This window comes from Pristiophorus japonicus, chromosome 7 (assembly GCF_044704955.1).
Source record: "Pristiophorus japonicus isolate sPriJap1 chromosome 7, sPriJap1.hap1, whole genome shotgun sequence".
NCBI classification, from domain to species: Eukaryota; Metazoa; Chordata; class Chondrichthyes; family Pristiophoridae; genus Pristiophorus; species Pristiophorus japonicus.
Window position 1 is genome coordinate 195,618,679 of NC_091983.1, and position 22,913 is coordinate 195,641,591.

At 42.8% G+C, this 22,913-nt stretch overlaps 1 protein-coding gene across 1 annotated transcript in view; it reads left to right on the plus strand.

The window, feature by feature from the left end:
- fig4a (FIG4 phosphoinositide 5-phosphatase a) overlaps positions 1-22,913 on the plus strand; it is a 142,192-nt gene that overhangs the window by 106,301 nt on the left and 12,978 nt on the right. The window contains exons 18-22 of the mRNA XM_070885676.1: positions 1,282-1,340; positions 1,956-2,106; positions 2,835-2,918; positions 5,109-5,304; positions 20,357-20,439. Coding sequence (XP_070741777.1) covers positions 1,282-1,340; positions 1,956-2,106; positions 2,835-2,918; positions 5,109-5,304; positions 20,357-20,439 — 573 coding nt within the window. The remainder of the gene's footprint in view (positions 1-1,281; positions 1,341-1,955; positions 2,107-2,834; positions 2,919-5,108; positions 5,305-20,356; positions 20,440-22,913) is intronic.

Sequence of the window (22,913 nt, forward strand, 5' to 3'; positions counted from 1 at the left end):
GGGACAGTTACTGAGGCAGGGATTGTTCTCTTGCAGTCTATCAATCCTTGGGACAGTTACTTCACTTGTCTGCATTTCTTAAAGTTTAACAAAAAGGTCTCTTGATCTGCAAGGTATACTGGGTTATAAGAATTTAGTCAATTTGTAGGTTCGGCCATCCAAATGCTGTAGTCTTACAAAACAGAAGATGAGAAGATCCATCTTGGCTCATGCAGCCGAAAAGGTGCTACAGTTTTGCGCAACCCATCTCCAGTCCCTCAGGAAGTTATGGCAACTAATTGCTTCTAAATAATTTCAGGGTATTATCTCCACTCTGTCATTCTATGTATTGATCAATCTTTGTGTGAAGAAGAGTCTTAAATTTGCCTGTTTTAGTTTGAATCTGTGTTCACTTGCCTACTCTCGAGATTACCTTTTCTATAATGTTTACAGTATTATTTACCTGTGTAAAATTACCTGTGTTGCCTTTTTAAGACTGAAAAGCCTAACTTCAACTATTCTTTACTTATAACTCAGTCCAGGTTACATCAGTCAAAGTGCTATATAAGTTTAGAATTACATAGAATGTGCAGCACAGAAAAGGGCCATTTGGCCCAACTGGTCTATGCTGATGTTTGTGCCACACGAGCCTCATCCCACCCTACTTCAACTAACCCCATCAGCATATCCTTTAATTCCTTTCTCCTTCATGTACTTATTCAGCTGTCCCTTAAATGTATCTTATAAACTACACCCTCAATTTTGAAATTGTATTTCTGATATCAGTCCAAATTGTTTCATCATCATCATAGGCAGTCTCTCAGAATCGAAGAAAACTTGCTTCCACTCTTAAAATGAGTTCTTAGGTGGATGAACAGTCCAATATGAAAACCACAGTCTCTATCACGGGTGGGGCAGATAGTCATCGAGGGAAGGGGTGGGTGGGACAGGTTTGCCGCGCACTCTTTCCGCTGCCTGCACTTGATTTCTGCATGGTCTCGGCGATGACACTCAAGGTGCTCAGCGCCCTCTTGGATGCACTTCCTCCACTTAGGTGAAAAACAGTGGTCCCAGCACTGATCCCTGTGGTACAACACTTCCCACATTCTGCCAGTCTGAGTAAATATCCTCATTCCTACTATTTTCTGTTTTGTAGCCAGCTTGCTATCCATTCTGCTACTTGTCCCCTGAATCGACACTAGACTGTTCATTTTTTAACTTACAAGTAAAACTTTGATTTACCACAGTTTATATCAAATGTTGTAAATATTTGGCAATTGTTTTTCTTTGCATTTCTTGAAGCTATACCCATTGGTGGACACCGGAGGTACTAATTAATCTACCTTTACCTTATGATGAAGGTAGGAATAAATAGCATATTATAATGTTATTGACCAGTTCTGCACTCTTTAATTTAAAATATTTGACAAGTTATATATAATTTAGTGATGTGGTATCAAAAAGAAATGTAAAATTTAATTCACAGAGCCACTTAACCATTTGCATTCACAGGTCAACACTGTATAATTTTAAAAAATCAAATTGCATTAGTGTATCGACCGCATTCAGACTCAACAATTGACCTTCACCATAAGAAAACATAAAATTGTATATTTTACACAATAAAATGCTGTAAAAAGCTTTTGTTTATAAAACTTGATGTTTGTTATATATCTTGTATGGTTCACAAGCTGTGAAGCATTTAAAAAATGCATCAGTGCCTTTTTAACTGTGCATCTTTAAAATCAAATGTGATTCTCTTGACACAAGTAACTTTTAAAATCTTTCTTGATTCAATTAAATACGGCTGCTGTATTTATAAAATTCAACCAGTTTGCATGTTAAAACTGTAGCCAAGAGTATTACTTTAATGTTATTAATCTATAATGTATTGCATAGTATTATTGTTCACAACAATTCCTCAGTTAATTAAACTCAATGATGAAATATTTCCTCTGTGCTGTTCATCTCTTTAGTTCCTTGCACCGAGAATCTTAAAAAGATGACAGTAGTGAAGAAGACCGATAAATCTGATGAAGAGATAGATGTATACACAGAATTCTTCAGGCCATACGAGCTGAGCTGTTTCGATGATACATTTTGTCTGACAATGACAAATTCAGCTAAGTATGTAATCTATTCACTCCTTTGGGTAACCCCTTCTCTGCCCCCATACTCCAATTCAAATGCAGATTATTTTTTAAAGAATTTTTAACGATTTATTTTAAGAATATCTGAGGATAAGGACCTACCATAACTTTATCCTTGGAGCTAGAGAAACACTACAGGATGAATTACCTGTGTAAAATTTCAAACTTCAGTTATATTTCTACCACTTTAGAAAATAGTTCCTGTGTACTGAAAGAGCTTGTCCTGTAGCATATACATTAAATTCTATTTATAATAGAAGCTGATATTTCTCTTAGCTAGCAAAATAATTCCTGAAATCACTAACATGGTATAACATCACTGCTCATCATACCAGTTATTTTGATCGTTGGAGTCTTCTCGCTGTCTGACATTGTCAGTCAGTCTAACTGATTAGCAAATATGAAATATTAGAAATATCAGACGTTTCTGCATATTGCACCAATATAATGTTTTGGGAGGTGTGGCCTGTAGCCCAGACCAATCTCTGTGAGCCACAGCCACCAGTATTTGGCACAGGTTTTGTAAAAGATTTCATGTAATTGTGTCAGAAATTATGAAAATGTTTACTTTAAACATAATGCTGCACATTGCTTACTTAAGAAATGTGCTGTTGGAAGTTTTGCTGCCTTGCATGTTTGTTTTAAAATCAGAATAATGTTGGGCTATAGTATTTTATAACTTCATTGTGCTGTGTTTGTCTAAAGGGACTTCATGCCAAAGAATGTTGGAATCGACCCAAGCCCTTTCACTATTCGCAAGCCAGAAGAAACTGGCAAATCCATGCTGAGGTAAAGAACTGATAACTGGATTTAGTTGTCTATATTCATTTTTATCTATACAAAACATTTTGCTTTTGACTGTCCTTATTAATTTTTAAGTAAGAATCTGTGTCTTGGAGGATGTATAACAAAATAAAATATAATTCCTCTTTGCTCTTCAATTTCTCATTTCAGTTTCAAATTACTTGCTTTGTCAACCTTTTTCTTTTTTTTTTCTTTCCCTAACGTTCAACATTTTCATCATCATCGTGTCTAGGTTCAGGGAGTGAATTCTGACTCTAACTCAAAGACTAGGTGCAATACTACCAAGCAGATCATGTGTTGTTGAGTGGCAGTAGAACAGTACTGGCACCACCTCTTGCAATTTCTTTATTTAAAGATGCACTGTGGTAAAGATGATCAAGCAACAAAGTATCAAAGTGAATTTTAATGCTAAGTCCCAAAATGAAAATGTCCAGTAATCTGCTTATCTGCTCCAAGCTGCCCAATTAATCCAGAATGTTGAATGTGCCTCCCACATCAAGCCTAACCCCATTAATCCACTAGACAATGGTGAAGTCACTTGACAAGAGCTCAGTGGGCAAGAGTTGTTGAACAACATGGTTTTGAAAAGTCGTGTGAAATCCCAGCTTGGGTACCAGAAATCACACTGACGTGTAGCAGTTTAAGCAGCTAATCAAAGTCCGAAACAAAAATACTTCCTTCAGATGAGGGTGGAGCATTAGTACACAAGAGTTCCCAGTCTTGTTGCACTGTTGTAAAAGATGCCAATCGGAAACTAAGTAAGAGGAAAGGAAAAATTGGACTAATTTAAGAAATGAAATAAGAAAAACTTGCATTTATATAGCGCCTTTCACAACCTCAGGACGTCCCAAGGCGCTTTACAGCCAATTAAGTACTTTTGAAGTGTAAACACTGTTGTATTTTAAGTGTCAGCCTTGGCTCAGTTGGCACTCTTGCCTGTGTCAGAAGGTTGAGTGTTCAAGTCCCACTCCAGAGATTTGAGCACAAAAATCTAGACTGACACTCCAGTGCAGTACTAATGCAACGCTGCACTGTATTTCAGATGAGATATTAAACCCTCAGATGGGCGTAAAAGATCCCATGGCCACTATTTTGAAGAGCAGGGGCATTATCCCGGGTTTCCTGGCCAATATTAATCCCTCAATCAACATTCAAGAAGCTCGACACCTCCAAAAAGAAATAAAAAAGCAAGACTTTCATTTATATAGTACCTTGCATGATCACCAGTTGTCCCAAAGCGCTTTACAGCCAATTGAGTACTTTTTGAAGTGTAGCCACTGTTTGTAATATAGGAAATGCAGCAGCCAATTTGCGCACAGCAAGCTCCCACAAACCAATAATGACCAGATGATCTGTTTTAGTGATGTTGATTAGGTGACAAATATTGGCCAGGACACCGGGGAGAACTACCCTGCTCTTTGAAATAATGCCATGAGATCTTTTGCATCCACCTGAAAGGGCAAACGGGGTCTCGGTTTAACATCTCATCCCAATGACAGCACCTCTGTCAGTGCAGCACTCCCTCAGTACTGCACTAGTGTTCACCTAAGTTATGTGCTCCAGCCTCAAGAGTGCGGCTTGAACCCACAACCTCTGACTCTGAGGCAAGAGTGCGATCACTGAACCACAGCTGATACTTTTTAGTGTCGCTACATCAGTAGTACTCACTCATCTTTGAACGTTCTCATTTACCATACCAGACTCCATGCGGTTATTTTTAACTTAGACTTCTTAAGAATTTGTTCATTTAGAACTTTTGCCAGTTCTGATGAAATGTCATCGCCCCAAAACGTTAACTCGGTTTCTCTCCACAGATGCTGCCTGACCCACTGAGATTTCCAGTATTTTCTGTTTTTATATTCTTAGACTTAATGTTTTACAAAAATTCCATCTCATACACATGTTGTAAATGTTTATCCTGGACACCTTGCAGTTTGAATATTAAATATTTACCATCAGAAATTTAAAATTCCATACAAACCATTCCTGTTGGCTTATTAAAATAATTTTATTTTAGACAGATACCAGTGTGTTTAGTGTTAATTCTTCATGTACTGCAGTGTTTTTCTCAGCTGTGACTGAGAGTAGGATATTTACTACCTATATGATGGTTTGTATTTTCAAATCCAAATATTCTGTTGTACAATTAACCTGAAATACTTTTTTTTTGTACAGTAACAAGAGCAATAAAGAAGAAGCTGTATTGCAACGTAAAACAGTAGCAAGTGCCCCACCACCGCCATCAGAGGAGGCAGTTTCTAGTAGTTCTGAGGATGATTCGGGAAGTGACAAAGAGGAGGAAGGTCCTGTCTCTCAGCGGTCAACACCAGTAAAAATTACAGAGTTTGGGGATACTACCAAAATTCCTGAGGTATGAAATACATTTTATGCGATTTGAAAAGAAGCAATACTTCATTATGCCACAGATCAGAAGCATGTGGTTTCAGCTAGACCATTTAGAAGCAAGATACTTCTTATTGGAGGGAAAACTGGAAGGGCAGATTAACCTAAATGGCTGTTGCATACCTTCTACATCTGATTGCAGGGTGGCATTGGCAGAGGTCTGTCATCAGACCACCTTGCTGCCCCTGGATTTGGGAATGATCTCAAATACATCATAATGGAGAAGGGAAAGAAGTTTAAAATGGGAATCAAAATAGAAGAGGATGGCTAAAACCAATACACAGGTTGAACCTCCCTTATCCAGAACTCCCTTATCCGGAACCACCCCTCGTCTGTAACCATTCCCAGCCACCCGGTGGCGCATGCGCAGAACTCCGACATGAACAAATTGAAGTCCTTCCTCGCTGCCGACTCCCGCAATCGCTGGCCTGACCCTGCGATCCACCCCCCCCCCCCCCAATGATCTCTCTGCCGCACTCCCAGCCAGCCAGCCTCGATATCCCCCTGCTCAGTATCTGTACCATCCAATTTAACGTGACCACCCCTTATCCGGAAAAATCTCTTATCCAGAACAGGCCAGCGCCCGAGGGTTCCAGATAAGGGAGGTTCAACTTGCCTATCAGTTTATTTTCATCACTAACCCACTTAATAGGTGAAGGATAACTTTCATCATCAGTACGGAGAAAAGGGTGTCCAACTGAGAAGCTGCTGGTGTCGGTATTTCAAATAGCTTTCTTAAATGTAAAATAAAAAGGAGCATTATTTAACTTTTTTGGTGGAGGAGAATGCCATTAGGCTTTTATTTAACTTGGTCAAGTCAAGGCATGGAAAGAGTAGTAACCTGCCAGTAACCATCGAGTATTCTTTTTTTTTCCTGTAACAGTAGAGCTGCATAGTAACAGTGTGAGGTAAGAGTAAGCATCACATCCACTAAACTCATTGCCTCGATTTCACCACCCGTGGCGAGTCCTTGCGGCCGGCATCGGTGGCATGTGGGGAGCCCGTTCCTCTCTGCAGCCCGCCCTCTCAAAACAATCTTGCCTAGATTGGGCTTGTTAAGCCCGCCCTGCAAGGTTCCCGGTCAATTAACAGGAAGCGGGTCAGTTGATGACGCGTCTTCAGCCGATTTCCTTAAAGGGACCTTACCCGCATTCATTTTGACAGTTGTTCTGTCAGTGTTCTGCAGCATTGAGGTGTTGCAGATACTGACTAGGACTGCACAGAGGTGCACGGCTGCACCCAAGCTCTCCCATCACACCTTTCAGATGCTTATTGAGTCACCGCACACAGGGAGGTCTTCTTCCCTTCCAATGGGCGGAAGAGAGCTCCCCAGGACACGAACGCAGTCTGGTTGCACATTACACAGAAGGGCACAGGCAGGGAGGTCGTCAGGGGGAGCTGGCTGCAGTGGCGCAAACCTTTTAATGATCTCTATAGATCACAAAACCGTACTGCAAAGCCACACTCAACTTCATCCTGCTGTGCCACTCATCACATCCCGATCACTCTGCCTTCCCTACCCCTGCACATCCTTACACCAACTTACCTTGCACCTCCACTCATCCCCCCCTCTTTCTCTCTCACTAGCCCCATCTCACTAGCCACCTCTCATCCTTGTCCAATCATACCAACTAACAACACACAAGGGTAGGCACTTGGGTCCTTTAGCCAATATTCATGTAAAGTTTATGTTGATGTGCTGTCAAACATTGAAATCTTTATTTTCAACACTGCGTTCTTGGACAGATTTGTGTGCGCCTTTGGAAGTGGCTTAGTGAGTTGTCGTGAATGGTGAGACATAAGGGTACCCCCAGAATGGTGATGAGTGTGAAAGGAATGGCATGGGCATTACAGAGATGCGTTATGGAGCTGGTGTGGGGTGGTGCCAACCTGGCACATTATGTGGCAGCTAGGGTGCACAGTGTCAAGTGAAGTTGGTAAGGCCATCCCTGGCATTCCGGGTAGCAGTGTGGTCGGGTGCTACTGCCCTGTGTCCTGTGCAGCATCAGGTGATTGTGGAGAAGGTTGGTGTTGTCATTGGTGATGCTGGTGTGTTTAGTGGTGATGGGGCTAATCGTGGTGGGATTCTGAGGACCAGGGTGACAATTTTTTCAAGGGCACTGATGCTGCTGGAATAGATGGCAGGGGAGGTTGAGATGACAGAAGCGATAGTGAGAGAGGTTGCTCCAAGGAGGTAACAGTGGATAAATAGTTCACTGCAAACACTTCCAAACTACATACAGCTCAAAAGTGTCTCCCATATCCTGAAGGCTTTAGCTTATGACATTGGAAAGTGAACAGCTGTGAAATGGTAGCTTTTATATCATTTCTGCAGCTGTCAACTAGTCAAAGCAATGGAGAATCATTGAGAACCCGACACACTTACCTGGCGTGTTCCCTGAGGGATGCCAAACATATCAAAAACTTGGTAAAATGGTAAGTGCCTGGTTAAAATCCTTTTAAATACCTGTTCAGCATCTTAATTGACTGGCTCACAGCTTGCTGCCGGATCTGTGATCCGCACGCTGATCCGGCACTTGACAAACTGACACACAGGCAGGTTCAGAGCAAACTTCCACCCCACTATCAATCGGGGCCATTTTGACAGCAGGCACACCTTCAAACCTGCACTCGCAGGGCTGGAAAGATTCAGCCCACATGTGTCTGTAAAGTAGGAAACTGGCATTCATGGTCATATTATTCAACTAGACTACCACTAAGTAACTAACCGAATGTTTATGTTCCCCTATTTAGCTATTAGTGCTTTCCTTTCGAGCATATGCTAATGTACACTCTGTTTTCCCCAGTGATTTGCGCCGTTGTTTTGGAGCAGGCTGCTCTTTTTGGCCTAAGTTGAAAAACCAGTTTCCCCGATCAATTTGCACCAGTTAGTTACGATTTTTTTAGGTCAGTTTTTGTTTTCAGCCAAAGGGGACGTAACCAGCTACCTACGCCAATTAGGGAAGTTTGACCAGCTGAGAGTTACTCCAGTTTTGCTTAAGCCAGTGTATGTGGCCTCTGCTGAAAAACCTTCCCTAGAGTTAAGGAAATCGGCGCAGTAAAGAAATCGGCGCAGCAGCTGCCCGGACATAGTAAAAGAATTGAAAAACACATAGCAGCAACTTACCTCCAACCACTCCCGAAGGTTTCCCAGTCCCATTCTCTGTCTCTGGTTCACACACACAGGAAGGCTGTCCGGGCCCATTCTCGGTCCCTGGCTCACTCACTAACACACACACGGAGAGAGACAGAGAGGCGATCGGGAGAGGACCGAGAATGGGACTGGACTGGTTACCATGGCAGCCCGAACTTTTTGCTGCAGGTCAAGACTCCACCCCCAAAACTAAAGGTCAGATTAGGCCACGCCAAAATAAAGAAATCCAATGGGGAAACTTAAAATCTTTTCTTTTGGCGTACCTAGGCCCCAAAAAAACGGGCGTAACTCTTCAAGTATGCCAAAAAAATGCTTTGGGGAAAGTTGAGCCCTGTATTTTGGATGGCAAAAAAGCAAGGCTCAACTTGAAGCAATTGGTAATTATGACATATGTCTCGTATGAATTTCTTGCCACTTTACAATACTGGCTTAAACTTTAAACTTTCAAGCACTAGAATAAAAGTTTTACACCAATGATACAGCTATAAATTTATTAAAATACTTCAAATGCGATCCTGTTAGACATAACTGATTGAGGCAATCTCAATTCTATAGATTAGACAATAGAATTGACCATAACATAACTGATTATGAAAACAAAATTCAAGGTTTCGCAATCAGTAACTCTATAGTCCATTGTTTGCTTCTAAAGACAATACAAAGAATTAGAATAGATTCATATGAAAGTACAATAAAAGTGATCCTATTTGGTGCCAGTGTGAACTTTTTTGTTTTGTTTCTTTAATTGGGTAGAAAATTATTACTTCAACTAGATTCAATTTTAGGCCAGAAGTACTGTTTGGCAGTGACAATTGAGAATCTGGTTCTTATTTTTGTTGATAAAAGTTCTAAGTTCTGAAACTCTCTTTTATCCCTATCTCGAACTGCAAACCTGTTAAAATGAATGCAAATCGTATTTTTAAAGTATGTTTCAACCATCTCAGAGTGCTGCATATAGAATAAATTGCATTGAAAAGCAGTTGCTGTTATCTAGTTAAATGTAGCAGCCAATTTGTACACAGCAATTTCCCACAAACCGCAGTAAAATAATTCAAGCATATGCTAATGTACTCTTCCTGTGTTTCATGTAGCAAAAATGTAGGGTGTCTTGGTAACAATTTTATATTCCTTTCATGACTTTGGTCGGTTAATAACTCCTAATGTCCTGTCCCAACACCTCCTCCTATTCAAGGTATGAGGTATGGTACTGTAGTGGTTATGTTACTGGATTAATAATCCAGAGAATGCGAGTTGAAATCCCACCATAGCAGTATGAGAATTTAAATTCCGTTTTTAAAATAAAAATCTAGTATCGGTAAAAATGACCATGAAGCTGTCTGATTGTCATTACAAACCCAACTGGTTTACTACTGTCCTTTTAGGGAAGGAAACCTGCTATCCTTACCTGGTCTGGCCTATATCTGACTCCAGGTTCCATGCCAAGGTGGTGGACTCTTAATTGCCTCTGAAGTGGCTGAACTCAAACCACCCTACCAGAGGTTCAAGAAGAAAGCCCATTACCACCTTGTCAGGGCATCTAGGGATGGGCAATAAACGCCAGCAACTCTCACATCCTGAAAATGAATAAATAAAAAAAATTAAAGTGTGTCTCTTCTAGAATCTTCAAAGTTCATTTTGTTTTAGTTTGTTTAAACATGTTACATAAGAACATAAGAAATAAGAACAGGAGTAGGCCATACAGTCCCTCGAGCTTGCTCCGCCATTTAATACGATCATGGCGGATCCGATCATGGACTCAGGTCCACTTCCCTGCCCGCTCCCCATAACCCTTATTCCCTTATCAGTTAAGAAACTGTCTTATCTCTGTCTTAAATTTATTCAATGTCCCAGCTTCCACAGCTCTCTGAGGTAGTGAATTCCACAGATTTACAACCCTCTAAGAGAAGAAATTCCTCCCAGTTTTAAATGGGTGGCCCCTTATTCTAAAATTATGCTCCCTAGTTCTAGTCTCCCCTACCAGTGGAAACATCCTCTCTCCATCCACCTTGTCAAGCCCCCTCATAATCTTATACGTTTCGATGAGATCATCTCTCATTCTTCTGAATTCCAACGAGTAGAGGCTCAACCTTTCCCAACCTACTCAACCCCCTCATCTCTGGAATCAACCTAGTGAACCTTCTCTGAACAGCCTCCAATGCAGTATATCCTTCCTTAAATACGGAAACCAAAACTGTACACAGTATTCCAGGTGTGGCCTCACCAATACCCTGTATAACTGTAGCAAAACTTCCCTGCTTTTATACTCCATCCCCTTTGCAATAAAGGCCAAGATTCCATTGGCTTTTCTGATTACTTGCTGTACCTGCATACTAACTTTTTGTGTTTCATCACAAGGACCCCCAGGTCCCTCTGTACTGCAGCACTTTGCAATCTTTCTCCATTTAAATAATAACTTGTTCTTCAATTTTTTTTTCTGCCAGAGTGCATAACCTCACACTTTCCAACATTATACTCCATCTGCCAAATTTTTGCCCACTCACTTAGCCTGTCTGTCCTTTTGCAGGTTTTTTGTGACCTCCTCACACACTGCTTTTCCTCCCATCTTTGTATCGTCAGCAAACTTGGCTACGTTACACTCAGTCCCTTCATCCCAAGTTAATATCGATTGGAAATAGTTGGGGTCCCAGCACTGATCCCTGTGGCACCCCACTAGTTACTGATTGCCAATCCGAGAATGAAGCATTTATCCCGACTCTCTGTTTTCTGTTAGTTAGCCAATCCTCTATCCATGCTAATATATTACCCCCAACCCTGTGAACTTTTATCTTGTGCAGTAACCTTTTATGTGGCAACTTGTCAAATGCCTTCTGGAAGTCCAAATACACCACATCCACTGGTTCCACTTTATCCACCCTGTTCGTTACATCCTCAAAGAAATCCAGCAAATTTGTCAAACATGACTTCCCCTTCATAAATCTATGCTGACTCTGCCTGACTGAATTATACTTTACCAAATGTTCTGCAACTGCTTCTTTAATAATGGACTCCCAACATTTTCCCAACCACAGATGTCAGGCTAACTGGTCTATAGTTTCCTGCTTTTTGTCTGCCCCCTTTTTTAAATAGGGGTGTTACATTTGCAGTTTTCCAATCTGCTGGGACCTCCCCAGAATCCAGGGAAATTTGGTAAAATTACAACCAATGCATCCACAATCCCTGCCGCTAGTTCTCTTACAGCCCTAGGATGCAAGCCATCAGGTCCAAGGGATTTATCTGCCTTTAGTCCCATTATCTTACCGAATACCACCTCCTTAGTGATTGTGATTGTGTTAAGTTCCTCCCCCCGCCCCCCATAGCCCCCTGACTATCCACTGTTGGAATATTTTTAGTGTCCTCTACCGTAAAGACTGATACAAAATATTTGTTCAGAGTTTCTGCCATCTCCATGTTCCCCATTACTAATTCCCCGGTCTTGTCCTCTAAGGGACCAACATTTACTTTAGCCACTCGTTTCCTTTTTATATACATGTAGAAACTCTTGCTATCTGTTTTTATATTTCGTGCTAGTTTACTTTCATAGTCTATCTTCCCTTTCTTAATCATTTTTTTTAGTTATTCTTTGCTGGCTTTTAAAAGCTTCCCAATCTTCTGCCCTCCCACTAGTGTTGGCCATATTGTATGCCCTTGTTTTCAATTTGATACCGTCCTTTATTTCTTTATTTAGCCACGGATGGCTATCTTTTCTTTTACACCCTTTCCTCCTCACTGGAATATATTTTATTACTGTTACAACAAATTTTATAGCACTGACCTCGTATAGGACTCTTTCTAAGTTAATTTGTGTTTTACACACTTGGCATGTGTCTATATTTATAGCTTGTGATCGTGTTATTCCTATGAATTATTTAATATTTCATAGATATATTATGTGAAAATAGATTGTACTGTGGGAGATGGAGTGCCCTCACTGGAACATAACTACAAAATATTTTATTAACTTCTATTTTAATTATTGCTTAATGTGTCGTAAGAACAAAATTTATGGTAAGGAGCTATAGTTACAATCTATAACACACTATTTAGCACTAACCATAATTCCAATTTCAACTTTGTCTCCTGAGAATTATTTAATCAATCTAGTCAAGAAAAACAACTGGTATCCTACTGCTCATCTTCCTGTATGCTGTGCATATATCTGCATATGTAAATTATTCTACATCGTACTATACTATTCATTGATATGTACAGTATAACCAGCTGAAGAAGGAAATTACAATACTTGTTTTTGGTATGGTTTCCTCAACCTTTGAATGTAGATTGTTTTCCATATGTCAAGCTCTTATCCTCCTTCCCAATCTGGTCTGAAGTATTTGAAAAATGATGGCCCACGTTTTGCGGCAAACAAAAACTGTGCTCGCTGGTCATTAAATTACTTTTGCCCACAGACTTTCTGTGGGCTTTGCACTATGATTTGCAGTTATTAGAGAGCCGAAACAGTATAGTGTCCTGCTAGAACGGGGCGAGCAACTGTGCATCTCCTTAACCAATCCTTGAAGAATTCTCAGATACGCAGGCTGCAATTTTTCTGACCTTGGCGGGTACATGCCGGGCGACGTTGGTGGCAGGTCCCGACCTCGTTGCTGGCTCCAGCCCGCTGTCTGAAATGAATTTACCTTGATTGGGCTTGTTAAGCCCATCCAGCGCATTTCCCGGCACAATTACAGGAAGCGGGTCTGGTGACGTCATTTGATGACAAGTCATCAGCCAGTTTCTTTATATGGACGAAGTCCAAATTTATTGTGACATTTGTGCTGTCAGTATTCTACAGCATTGAGGTGCTGCAAACACTGGGAATGACTGCACAGAGGTACAGGGCTGCACCCAGGCTCTCCCATGACTCCCTCCATATGTTTATGGAGGGAGATACAGCACGCAGGGAGGTCCTCTTCCCTTCCCATGGGCGCAAGAGACCTCCCCAAGAGATCAACACAGCCTGGTTGCACATTGCAGAGGAGGGCACAAGCCGGGATGTGCTCAGGAGAACCTGGGTGCAGTGCCGCAAACATTTTAGTGATCTCAGTAGATCACGAAATATTAGTACAAAGCCACATTCAACCTCATCCTGCTGTGCTACTCATCACATCCCCATCATTCTGCCTTCACTACCCTACTCCTGCACATCCTTGCTCATACCAACTTACTTTGCACCTCCACCCATCCTTCTCTATCTATATTATCACATCCCACTCTCACTAGCCACCCTTCACACTCACCTTCCACTTAGTGCAATCATACCAACTAACAGCACACTTGCGGGTTTTATGCAATGTTCATGTAAACTTTCTGTTAACAAGGTGTCAAACATTGAAACCTTTACATTCAACACTTTGTGTTCTTGGACAGATTTGTGTGCACCTTTGGAAGTGGCTTAGTGAGTTACAGAGGGCCCAAGTTTCGGCATCAGGTGAAAACGGCGCACCTCCAAGACTTACGTGACCTGCCTGGGCTCGAAGGTGCACCGGAATATTTTGCTGCAATTCTCCGGTCCTCCTGTACCGTGGCGTGCTGCGGCGTGGCGCAGCGCAGTCTTCCTGGGGCGGAGCAAGCTGCAGGTGGGCGGGGCTAAGCCCCTGCGTGTCTGAAAACTGCCGGCTTCATTGCGCGTGCGCGTTGCAACGTGCGCGCCTGCCCAATGGCTCAGCAGGGCGTTTTTCCCCAGTCTGTTTCAGAATGGTGTGGGTACCAGGGAGGGATGGAGGAGCGTAGAAAGAGGGCACTGGGGAGGTGATCGGTGGGAGAAAAACATGGGGAGGTGATCGGTGGGTGATCGGTGGGGGAGAAACATGGGGAGGTGATCGGTGGGGGAGAAACATGGGGAGGTGATCGGTGGGAGAGAAACATGGGGAGGTGATCGGTGGGGGAGAAACATGGGGAGGTGATCGGTGGGGGAGAAACATGGGGAGGTGATCGGTGGGGGAGAAACATGGGGAGGTGATCGGTGGGGGAGAAACATGGGGAGGTGATCGGTGGGAGAGAAACATGGGGAGGTGATCGGTGGGGGAGAAACATGGGGAGGTGATCGGTGGGGGAGAAACATGGGGAGGTGATCGGTGGGGGAGAAACATGGGGAGGTGATCAGTGGGAGAGAAACATGGGGAGGTGATCGGTGGGAGAGAAACATGGGGAGGTGATCGGTGGGAGAGAAACATGGGAAGGTGATCGGTGGGAGAGAAACATGGGGAGGTGATCAGTGGGAGAGAAACATGGGGAGGTGATCGGTGGGAGAGAAACATGGGGAGGTGATCGGTGGGGGAGAAACATGGGGAGGTGATCAGTGGGAGAGAAACATGGGAAGGTGATCGGTGGGAGAGAAACATGGGAAGGTGATCGGTGGGGGAGAAACATGGGGAGGTGATCGGTGGGGGAGAAACATGGGAAGGTGATCGGTGGGGGAGAAACATGGGAAGGTGATCGGTGGGAGAGAAACATGGGGAGGTGATCGGTGGGGGAGAAACATGGGAAGGTGATCGGTGGGGGAGAAACATGGGAAGGTGATCGGTGGGGGAGAAACATGGGGAGGTGATCGGTGGGAGAGAAACATGGGGAGGTGATCGGTGGGGGAGAAACATGGGGAGGTGATCGGTGGGAGAGAAACATGGGGAGGTGATCGGTGGGGGAGAAACATGGGAAGGTGATCGGTGGGAGAGAAACATGGGAAGGTGATCGGTGGGGGAGAAACATGGGGAGGTGATCGGTGGGAGAGAAACATGGGGAGGTGATCGGTGGGAGAGAAACATGGGGAGGTGATCGGTGGGGGAGAAACATGGGAAGGGATGGAGGAGCGAGGGTTGGTGGGCACTCTAAATGATCGAAGGGCCGGAGGAGAGAGCAGGGGTGCCTCCGTCCAGCCCTCCCTCCCCCTCCCCCCCTCCCCCCCTGCGTTCAGCCCCCCACCCCCACCCCCCCCCCCCCGCGTTCAGCCACACCCCCTCCCCCCCCACACACACACCCCACACCGCCACCCCACACACCCCACCATATCCCCCCGCCATCCCCCCCACACACCCCCACCATATCCCCGCCATCTCACGCCATCCCCCACACACACCCCCAGCCCCCACACACACCCCCAGCCCCCCCCCACACACTCCCAGCCCCCCCACACACACACACACACCCTCACTGTCAGATACAGAGAGAGAGACACTGACAGAAACACCTTCCCTTCACATAAAGGTAGGACTTCTATTTTTTAATTTTTTATTGATTGCTTGCTTATTACTTTGGTCTTGGAGCTTTAGGTGCAGGGTTCCTTCTATTTTTTATTAATTAATTGCTTATTACTTTTTGTGCTTCGTAAATGTACTGCTTTGTTTTGTGCTTACTGCTTTAAATGTATTTTGCTGCTTTAATGTTGTTATGAAGGTGTTTATGGAAAATCCTCTAACTTCCCTCCCCTCCTTTTGTGATGTTGATATGTCCTTTGTGTTTAATGCTTCCCACCCCCCGTCTCTGGCTGTGCCTGCACTAAACTTAACTCTAGGTAAGGTTTTTCAGAACTTACAAAAGTGGACACTTACTCTATCCTAAGTTAGTTTGTAATAAGTTTTCAGTGCCGAAACTTGCAAAACAGGCCTGAGTGGCTGGACACACCCCCTTTTGAAAAAAAATACCTTACCTAAAGCCAATCTAAACTAACTCACTAGAACTGGAGCAAACTATTATCCGAGAATTGCAATTTCTAACATACTCCAAACTAAACTAGTTGCTCCAAAAAACTAGGAGCAACTCCATCCAAAACTTGGGCCCAGTGAATGGTGAAACATAACAGTACCCCCTGCAATGTTCTTGAGAGTGAAAGGAATGGCTTGGGCATTGTAGGGATGCTTTATGGTGTTGGTGTAGGGTGGTGCCAACCTGGCGCATCATGTGGCAACCAGGGTGTACAGTGTCAAGTGAAGTAAATCTGGCCATTGTGAGGTCATCCCTGGCCTCCCGGACAGCAATGTGGTTGGGTGCTGATGCCCTCTGTCCTGAGCAGCATCAGATGATTGCAGAGAAGGTTGGTGATGTTGGTGCTGCTGGTGTGCCTGGTGCTGCCTGTGTTGGGCCTGATCGTGGTGGGATTCCTGAGGACCAAGGTAAGAGAGTATAAAGGGCACCCATGCTGATGGAATAGATGGCAGGTTAAGTAGAGATGACACAAGCAATCTGTCAATGGTAAGAGAGGTCATCAGGTCAGACTGGATTGGAGGCTTGTGTAAAGACCTGCAGCATGTTGAATCTGTTATGGAAATGCTTGAGGAAGAGCTTGTGACTGAGGGAAGATATCTCTAAGGTGGCAGCTTTTACTTGACATTTGAAGCTGTCAACTCATCAGTTCAGTTGCCACTGACCTCCCACCTCGGCTTCACAGATGTGGTTTAGTAACAGCGTGAAACCAGTGGGCGAGCTGTCAAATTCAAAAGGGATGTTTCAAACTATTGTTAAGTGGCTGTAAACAAGCCACTAATTATTTAAATTGGCTCCCCTGCCACTGCATGTTGGGTCTGCTCAGCATTCACAGGCCCGACATTTAGTAAAGGCACATGGCGGCGGGTTCACAGCTTGGTCCTGACCCGCTGGGGAAAAATAACACTTTCCCATCCGACCCGCCACTGATTGCACCCGCTGGGCCCCCCCCCACCACCGGAAAATCTCAGCCGTAGAATCTAAACCAGGAAATGTAAGTTAAAATATTTAAATCAATGCCAAATCGTGTACAAAAAACAGGTTAGAGAGGGAAAGAATTATGGAATTAAGAGACAAAAGGTTTCAAAAAATATTTTTATTTTTATTTTTTTTAAATCTCTAAAAAGGCTTGTATATTTCAATATCAATAAGTTATGTTAATTTTTCTAATGAGTCATGTGATGTATTGCTTCAGTAAATGTGCTGTGTTACAGCAATGGACAAACTAATGTAACATTTAGGCAGCAGTGGGACCACAGTAAACATCAGAATCCACACTCTAGGTCCCACATTACCCATGATCTACTAGTTCATGAAGAAGCGAGACTCCACGCTTGTAAAAGTAAATTTTCAGAGCCAGAGGTGTTATTTGGCAATAGTTAAGACTTATCACGCTGTTAAAAATTCACTTACACCTAAATGCACCAGTCCTAACTTTTTCTGGCATGTTAAGTGGCTAAGTACCACAAATTCTTCGGCAACACCTCGTAAACCGGCGACTTCTACCGCCTAGAAGGACATGGGCAGAAAGTGCATGGGAACACCATCACCTCCAAGTTACACACCATCCTGACTTGGGGGTAGATTGCCGATCCTTCATCATTGCTGGGTCAAAATCCTGGAACTCCCTTCCTAATAGCACTGTAGCAGTACCTTCACCACACGGACTGCAGTGGTTCAAGGCAGCGGATCACCACCACCTTCTCAAACAATTGGGGATGGGCAATAAATGCCGGTCTTACCATTGATGCCCATATCCCAGGAACGAATAGGGGGAAAAAAATGTACGCGTTCCGTGTGTTTCAATACCGAATCTCTCTGCGAAATGCTTGTGGAGGAACAGGGCAACTCGAACAGCAACTTCCTGATTTACGCACTTAACTGCGCATGTGCGGATGCCGGAAGTTGTTGTACGATTTACTCCTTAATAATGGTGAATGCTATTAGCCTCTCATTCTTACCGCAAAATCTGGCCAAAATTGTGTGATATATTCTTTTGCTATAATTTATTGTTCACCTCCTCTCGTCTCATATTTTAGTTGAAAAAAATTGAGGATAAGCAAAGGTTTTCATGCAAGGCGCTAATTATTATCTAGAGACAGCCATATCCAAAAGATTTTTTTTACTTATGTACGTGATTTCTCCACTGGAGAACTGAGTTATTGTGTTGGTATGTGGAGAGCTTTGAAATAATTAGAACTGTCATAGAAAGCTGGTAGCATTGCCTTTTTGCAGATGTTTTTCCTTCTGGTCGAGTGTATGCATTCTTAAAATGGTAAAGTATATTTATCTTATGATTTCAGGATGCTGGAAATGTTTAAACCTTTGGCTATGCAAGATTAATAATGCAAAAATTGCACTTTTAAAGTAACTTAACAGTTTGGGTCCGAGTGCTAGTTGATGTGACTTTTCATTTGTCATATATAATATTGTAATTCTTAGAAAATATTAGTTGCACTTTATTTAACAAGCTAATTATGGTAGAATAATAATGAGTTGAGCTCCTGCCCCAAGTGATTAATCAAATGTCTCCAAATTTTGATCTTGCAATTTATAATATCGGAATGAACAACAACAACAATTTGCATTTAGGTAGTGCCTTTAACATAGTAAACCACCCCAAGGCATTTCACAGGAACGTTGTCAAACAAAATTTGACACCGAACCACATATTAGGACAGGAAAGAAATAATAGAAAAGCAAATTATAATTTAAATGGAGAAAAATTGCAAAGTGCTGCAGTACAGAGAGACCTGGGAGTCCTTGTGCATGAAACACAAGGTTAGTATGCAGGTACAGCAAGTAATCAGGAAGGCAAATGGAATGTTGGCCTTTATTGCAAGGGGGATAGAGTATAAAAGCAGGGAAGTCCTGCTATAACTGTACAGGGTATTGGTGAGGCCACACCTAGAGTACTGCATACAGTTTTGGTCTCTGTATTTAAGGAAGGATATACTTGCATTGGATGCTGTTCAGAGAAGGTTCACTATGTTGATTCCGGAGATGAGGGGGTTGACTTATGAGGATAGGTTGGGCCTATACACATTGGAGTTCAGAAGAATGAGAGGTGATCTTATTGAAACATAAGATAATGAGGGAGCTCGACAAGGTGATGCAGAGAGGGTATTTCCACTCATAAGGGAAACTAAAACTAGTCTCAGAATAAGGGGCCGCCCATTTAAAACTGAAATGAGGAGAAATTTCTTCTGAGGGTTGTAAATCTATGGAATTCTCTGCCCCAGAGTTGTGGAGACTGGGTCATTAAATATATTTAAAGCGAAGATAGACAGATTTTTGAGCGATAAGGGAATAAACGTTATGGGGAGCGGGGAGGGAAGTGGAGCTGAGTCCATGATGAGATCAGCCATGATCTTATTGAATGGCGGAGTAGGCTCGAAGGGTCAAATGGCCTACTCCTGCTCCTATTTCTTATGTTCTTATGAAAGAGGTAGGTTCTAAGGAGTGTTTTAAGGAGGAGAGCGAGGTGGAGAGTCTTGGGGAGGGTATTTCAGAGCTTTGGGTCCAGAGCTGAAGGCAAGGCTGCCGATAGTAGAGTGATTAAAAAAGGGAACGTGCAAGAATTGAAGGAGAACAGGGATCTCTGATGGTTGTAGAGCTGAAGGAGTTACAGAGCTAGGGAGGGCTGAGGTCAGGGGGGGATTTGAAAACCAAGGATAAGAATTTTAAAATTGAGGTGATGCCAGACCTGGAGCCAGTGTAGATCAGCGAGCACATGGGGTGATGGGTGAGCGGGACTTGGTGCGAGTTAGGATACGAGCAGCAGAGTTTTGGATGAGCTGAAGTTTATGGAGTGTGGAAGATGCATGAAGATCCTTGGCACATTTAGCCGTTTTGATGAAGGTTTTGTAATTGGAGTTGGCCAGCTCTTGGGTCTGCTGCAGGATCTGGGCACACTCTTCTCCAAGCCTCTTGACCTTTCCTGCATTTTGAGATAAATTTTATGTCTGAGGAGGAGTTTGCTTTTGGCAGTCTTGTTTCCTTCAAGACTTTGTCCTGTGAAAAGTCTGGCAGATAATTAAGTGGGAGGATAATTGGAGCATAGATAATGAAACTTTCAATATATAGTCAGGTAGCATTGGCAACTTGTTATATGGTGAAGCCAATGCTTGGAATTAATAATGGATACTGTTTTTTGTTTTGTGGTAATTTGCAGGATTCTAGTCAATCTCCAAGAGAAATGCATATCATGAATCTCTCAGGGCTTCCATCAGAAGATGATCTTCTAATATACAAAAGGTGAGATAAAATACAGAACAACTATCCTGAATATGAGTTACAAGACTAAAATGTAATGGAGTGCTTCAAATAACTTGTAGCTGGACCAATGTTCAAATAACATTTAAAAATGATCTGAACCCCCATATTAAATTGTAGCTTTGAATTTGTTTTTTAATTGCATTTTCTTGTCACATATAAATGCTTACCTCTCTGATTCTCACTTTTTGTCATGAGTATTTCAGTGGCTTGGTACTATGCAATATATAACTGATGTATGTCTTTTTACTTGGCTGAGTGATGCATAGAAATTAAAAAATCAATAAAACAGATTCAGTACTCGCATGAACTATTCAAATTCCCAGTATGAAAGATATAGTTTGAAAATCTATGGAATATTTTTCACTTTCCTCATCTCTGCCCCCTTTATCATAACTGTGCTGCAGAAATGAGAAATACATCAGTTGATTTATCAGTTCTGATGAAAGCTCACCAACAGGAAACGTTAACTCTGTTTCTCCCTTCGCAGATGCTGCCTGACCTACTGAGTATTTCCAGCATATTCTGTTCTTCTTTCAGATTTCCAGCATTTGTAGTATTTTGCTTTTGTATCAGTTGATTTATAATTTTTACAAAATAGGGGATGGTGTTTTGGTAAAAATGTAACTATATTCAGGTGTAGAAAAGACCCATTAGGCTCAACAAGCCTGTTCCTTGAGGATCACCTCACTGTCATATCCCTCAATCCCTTCTCTCCACAGAAATACATTTTAAATGTCTCTTGAACCCATTTGTAGCCTGCCCAGTAACTTACTCTACAGTCCCATGGGTGGAAAAATTCAGTCTGAAAAATTCCCTTCTCATTCCAACTTACTGATTTTTAACTTGTGTCCTCCTGATAGTATGCAGGTACAGCAAGTGATCAGGAAGGCCAATGGTATCTTGGCCTTTATTGCAAAGGGGATGGAATATAAAAGCAGGGAAGTCTTGCTACAGCTATACAAGGTTTTGGTGAGGCCACACCTGGAATACTGTGTGCAGTTTTGGTTTCCACATTTACGAAAGGATATACTTGCTTTGGAGGCAGTTCAGAGAAGGTTCACAAGGTTGATTCCAGAGATGAGGGGGCTGACTTATGAGGAAAGGTTGAATAGGTTGGGCCTCTACTCATTGGAATTCAGAAGAATGAGAGGTGATCTTATCGAAACGTATAAGATTATGAGAGGGCTTGACAAGGTGGATGCAGAGAGGATGTTTCCACTGATGGGGGAGACTAGAACTAGAGGTCATGATCTTAGAAAAAGGGGCCGCCCATTTAAAACAGAGATGAGGAGAAATTTCTTCTGAGGGTTGTAAATCTGTGGAATTCTCTGCCTCAGAGAGCTGTGGAAGCTGGGACATTGAATAAATTTAAGACAGAAATAGACTGTTTCTTAAACGATAAGGGGTTATGGGGAGCGGGCAGGGAAGTGGAGCTGAGTCCATGATCAGATCAGCCATGATATTGAATGTCGGAGCAGGCTCGAGGGGCCTTATGGCCTACTCCTGTTCCTATTTCTTATGTTCATATGATACTTGAACATTTCATCATAATGAACAATTTACCTGGATTAACTTATGAATTCCATTCATAATCTTGAAAACTTCCTCAAAGTCTCCTATTCTGTAAAGAAACCAAGCCACATGAACATAAGAAAATTAACTTTTTTAATTAAGAGCCAAATTGACTTTACTAGGAATTCTTGATCAACTAAATCACCATTGTTGTTTGTCTCTTTGCTCTTTCCAGAACATGGGCCCGAAATGGGTGAAAGCTATGTTCCACCCAAGTACCGTCCAAAGGACTGCTGAGATCCTGACGGTACTTTGGACGGAAGTTTCATGGAAAAATCTGGGAAAGGCCGCCTGGCAAAAATGGGACTTATGCGTCGATTCTGGGCGGCAGCGGACGGTAGCTCCCATTCTCGGCGGCAAATGCAATCCTCAGCAAAGTACCACCGAGGATTGAATTCGGCCCAGGGAGGGGGGAACTGATGAAATAAAACATTTTCAAAACATAAAAAAAAAACACTAGAAATCCTTCAGGGGATCCCATCCACCTGAAAAAATAATAAAGAAAAGAAGTGGACTAACCTTTTTTTTTCAGGTCTTCATACTTGCCGTTGAGGTTAGACCTGCCTCCACGAGGCGGTCTTTTTCCCCTGCTGCAGCGGAGGACCGGCAGCTCAGCGAGCAGGAGGACTCTACTGGGCGGCGCACACCAGTGGACGGTATCCAGCGGTGTCTCCCCGCCGGCGGGAGGCCTCCACCAAACTCGTTCGGAAGGGAGACTGCCGAGTTTTGGACGTTAAGCCCATCAATTTCCGGCCCAATATCCTTCTTTGTGGCTAGAACTGCACACAGTATTCCAGATGGGGTTTGAAAACAGCAATAATACAAACTCTAAAAGCAAAAAAGAAACTGCAAATGTTGGAAATCAGAAACAAAATTTTAAA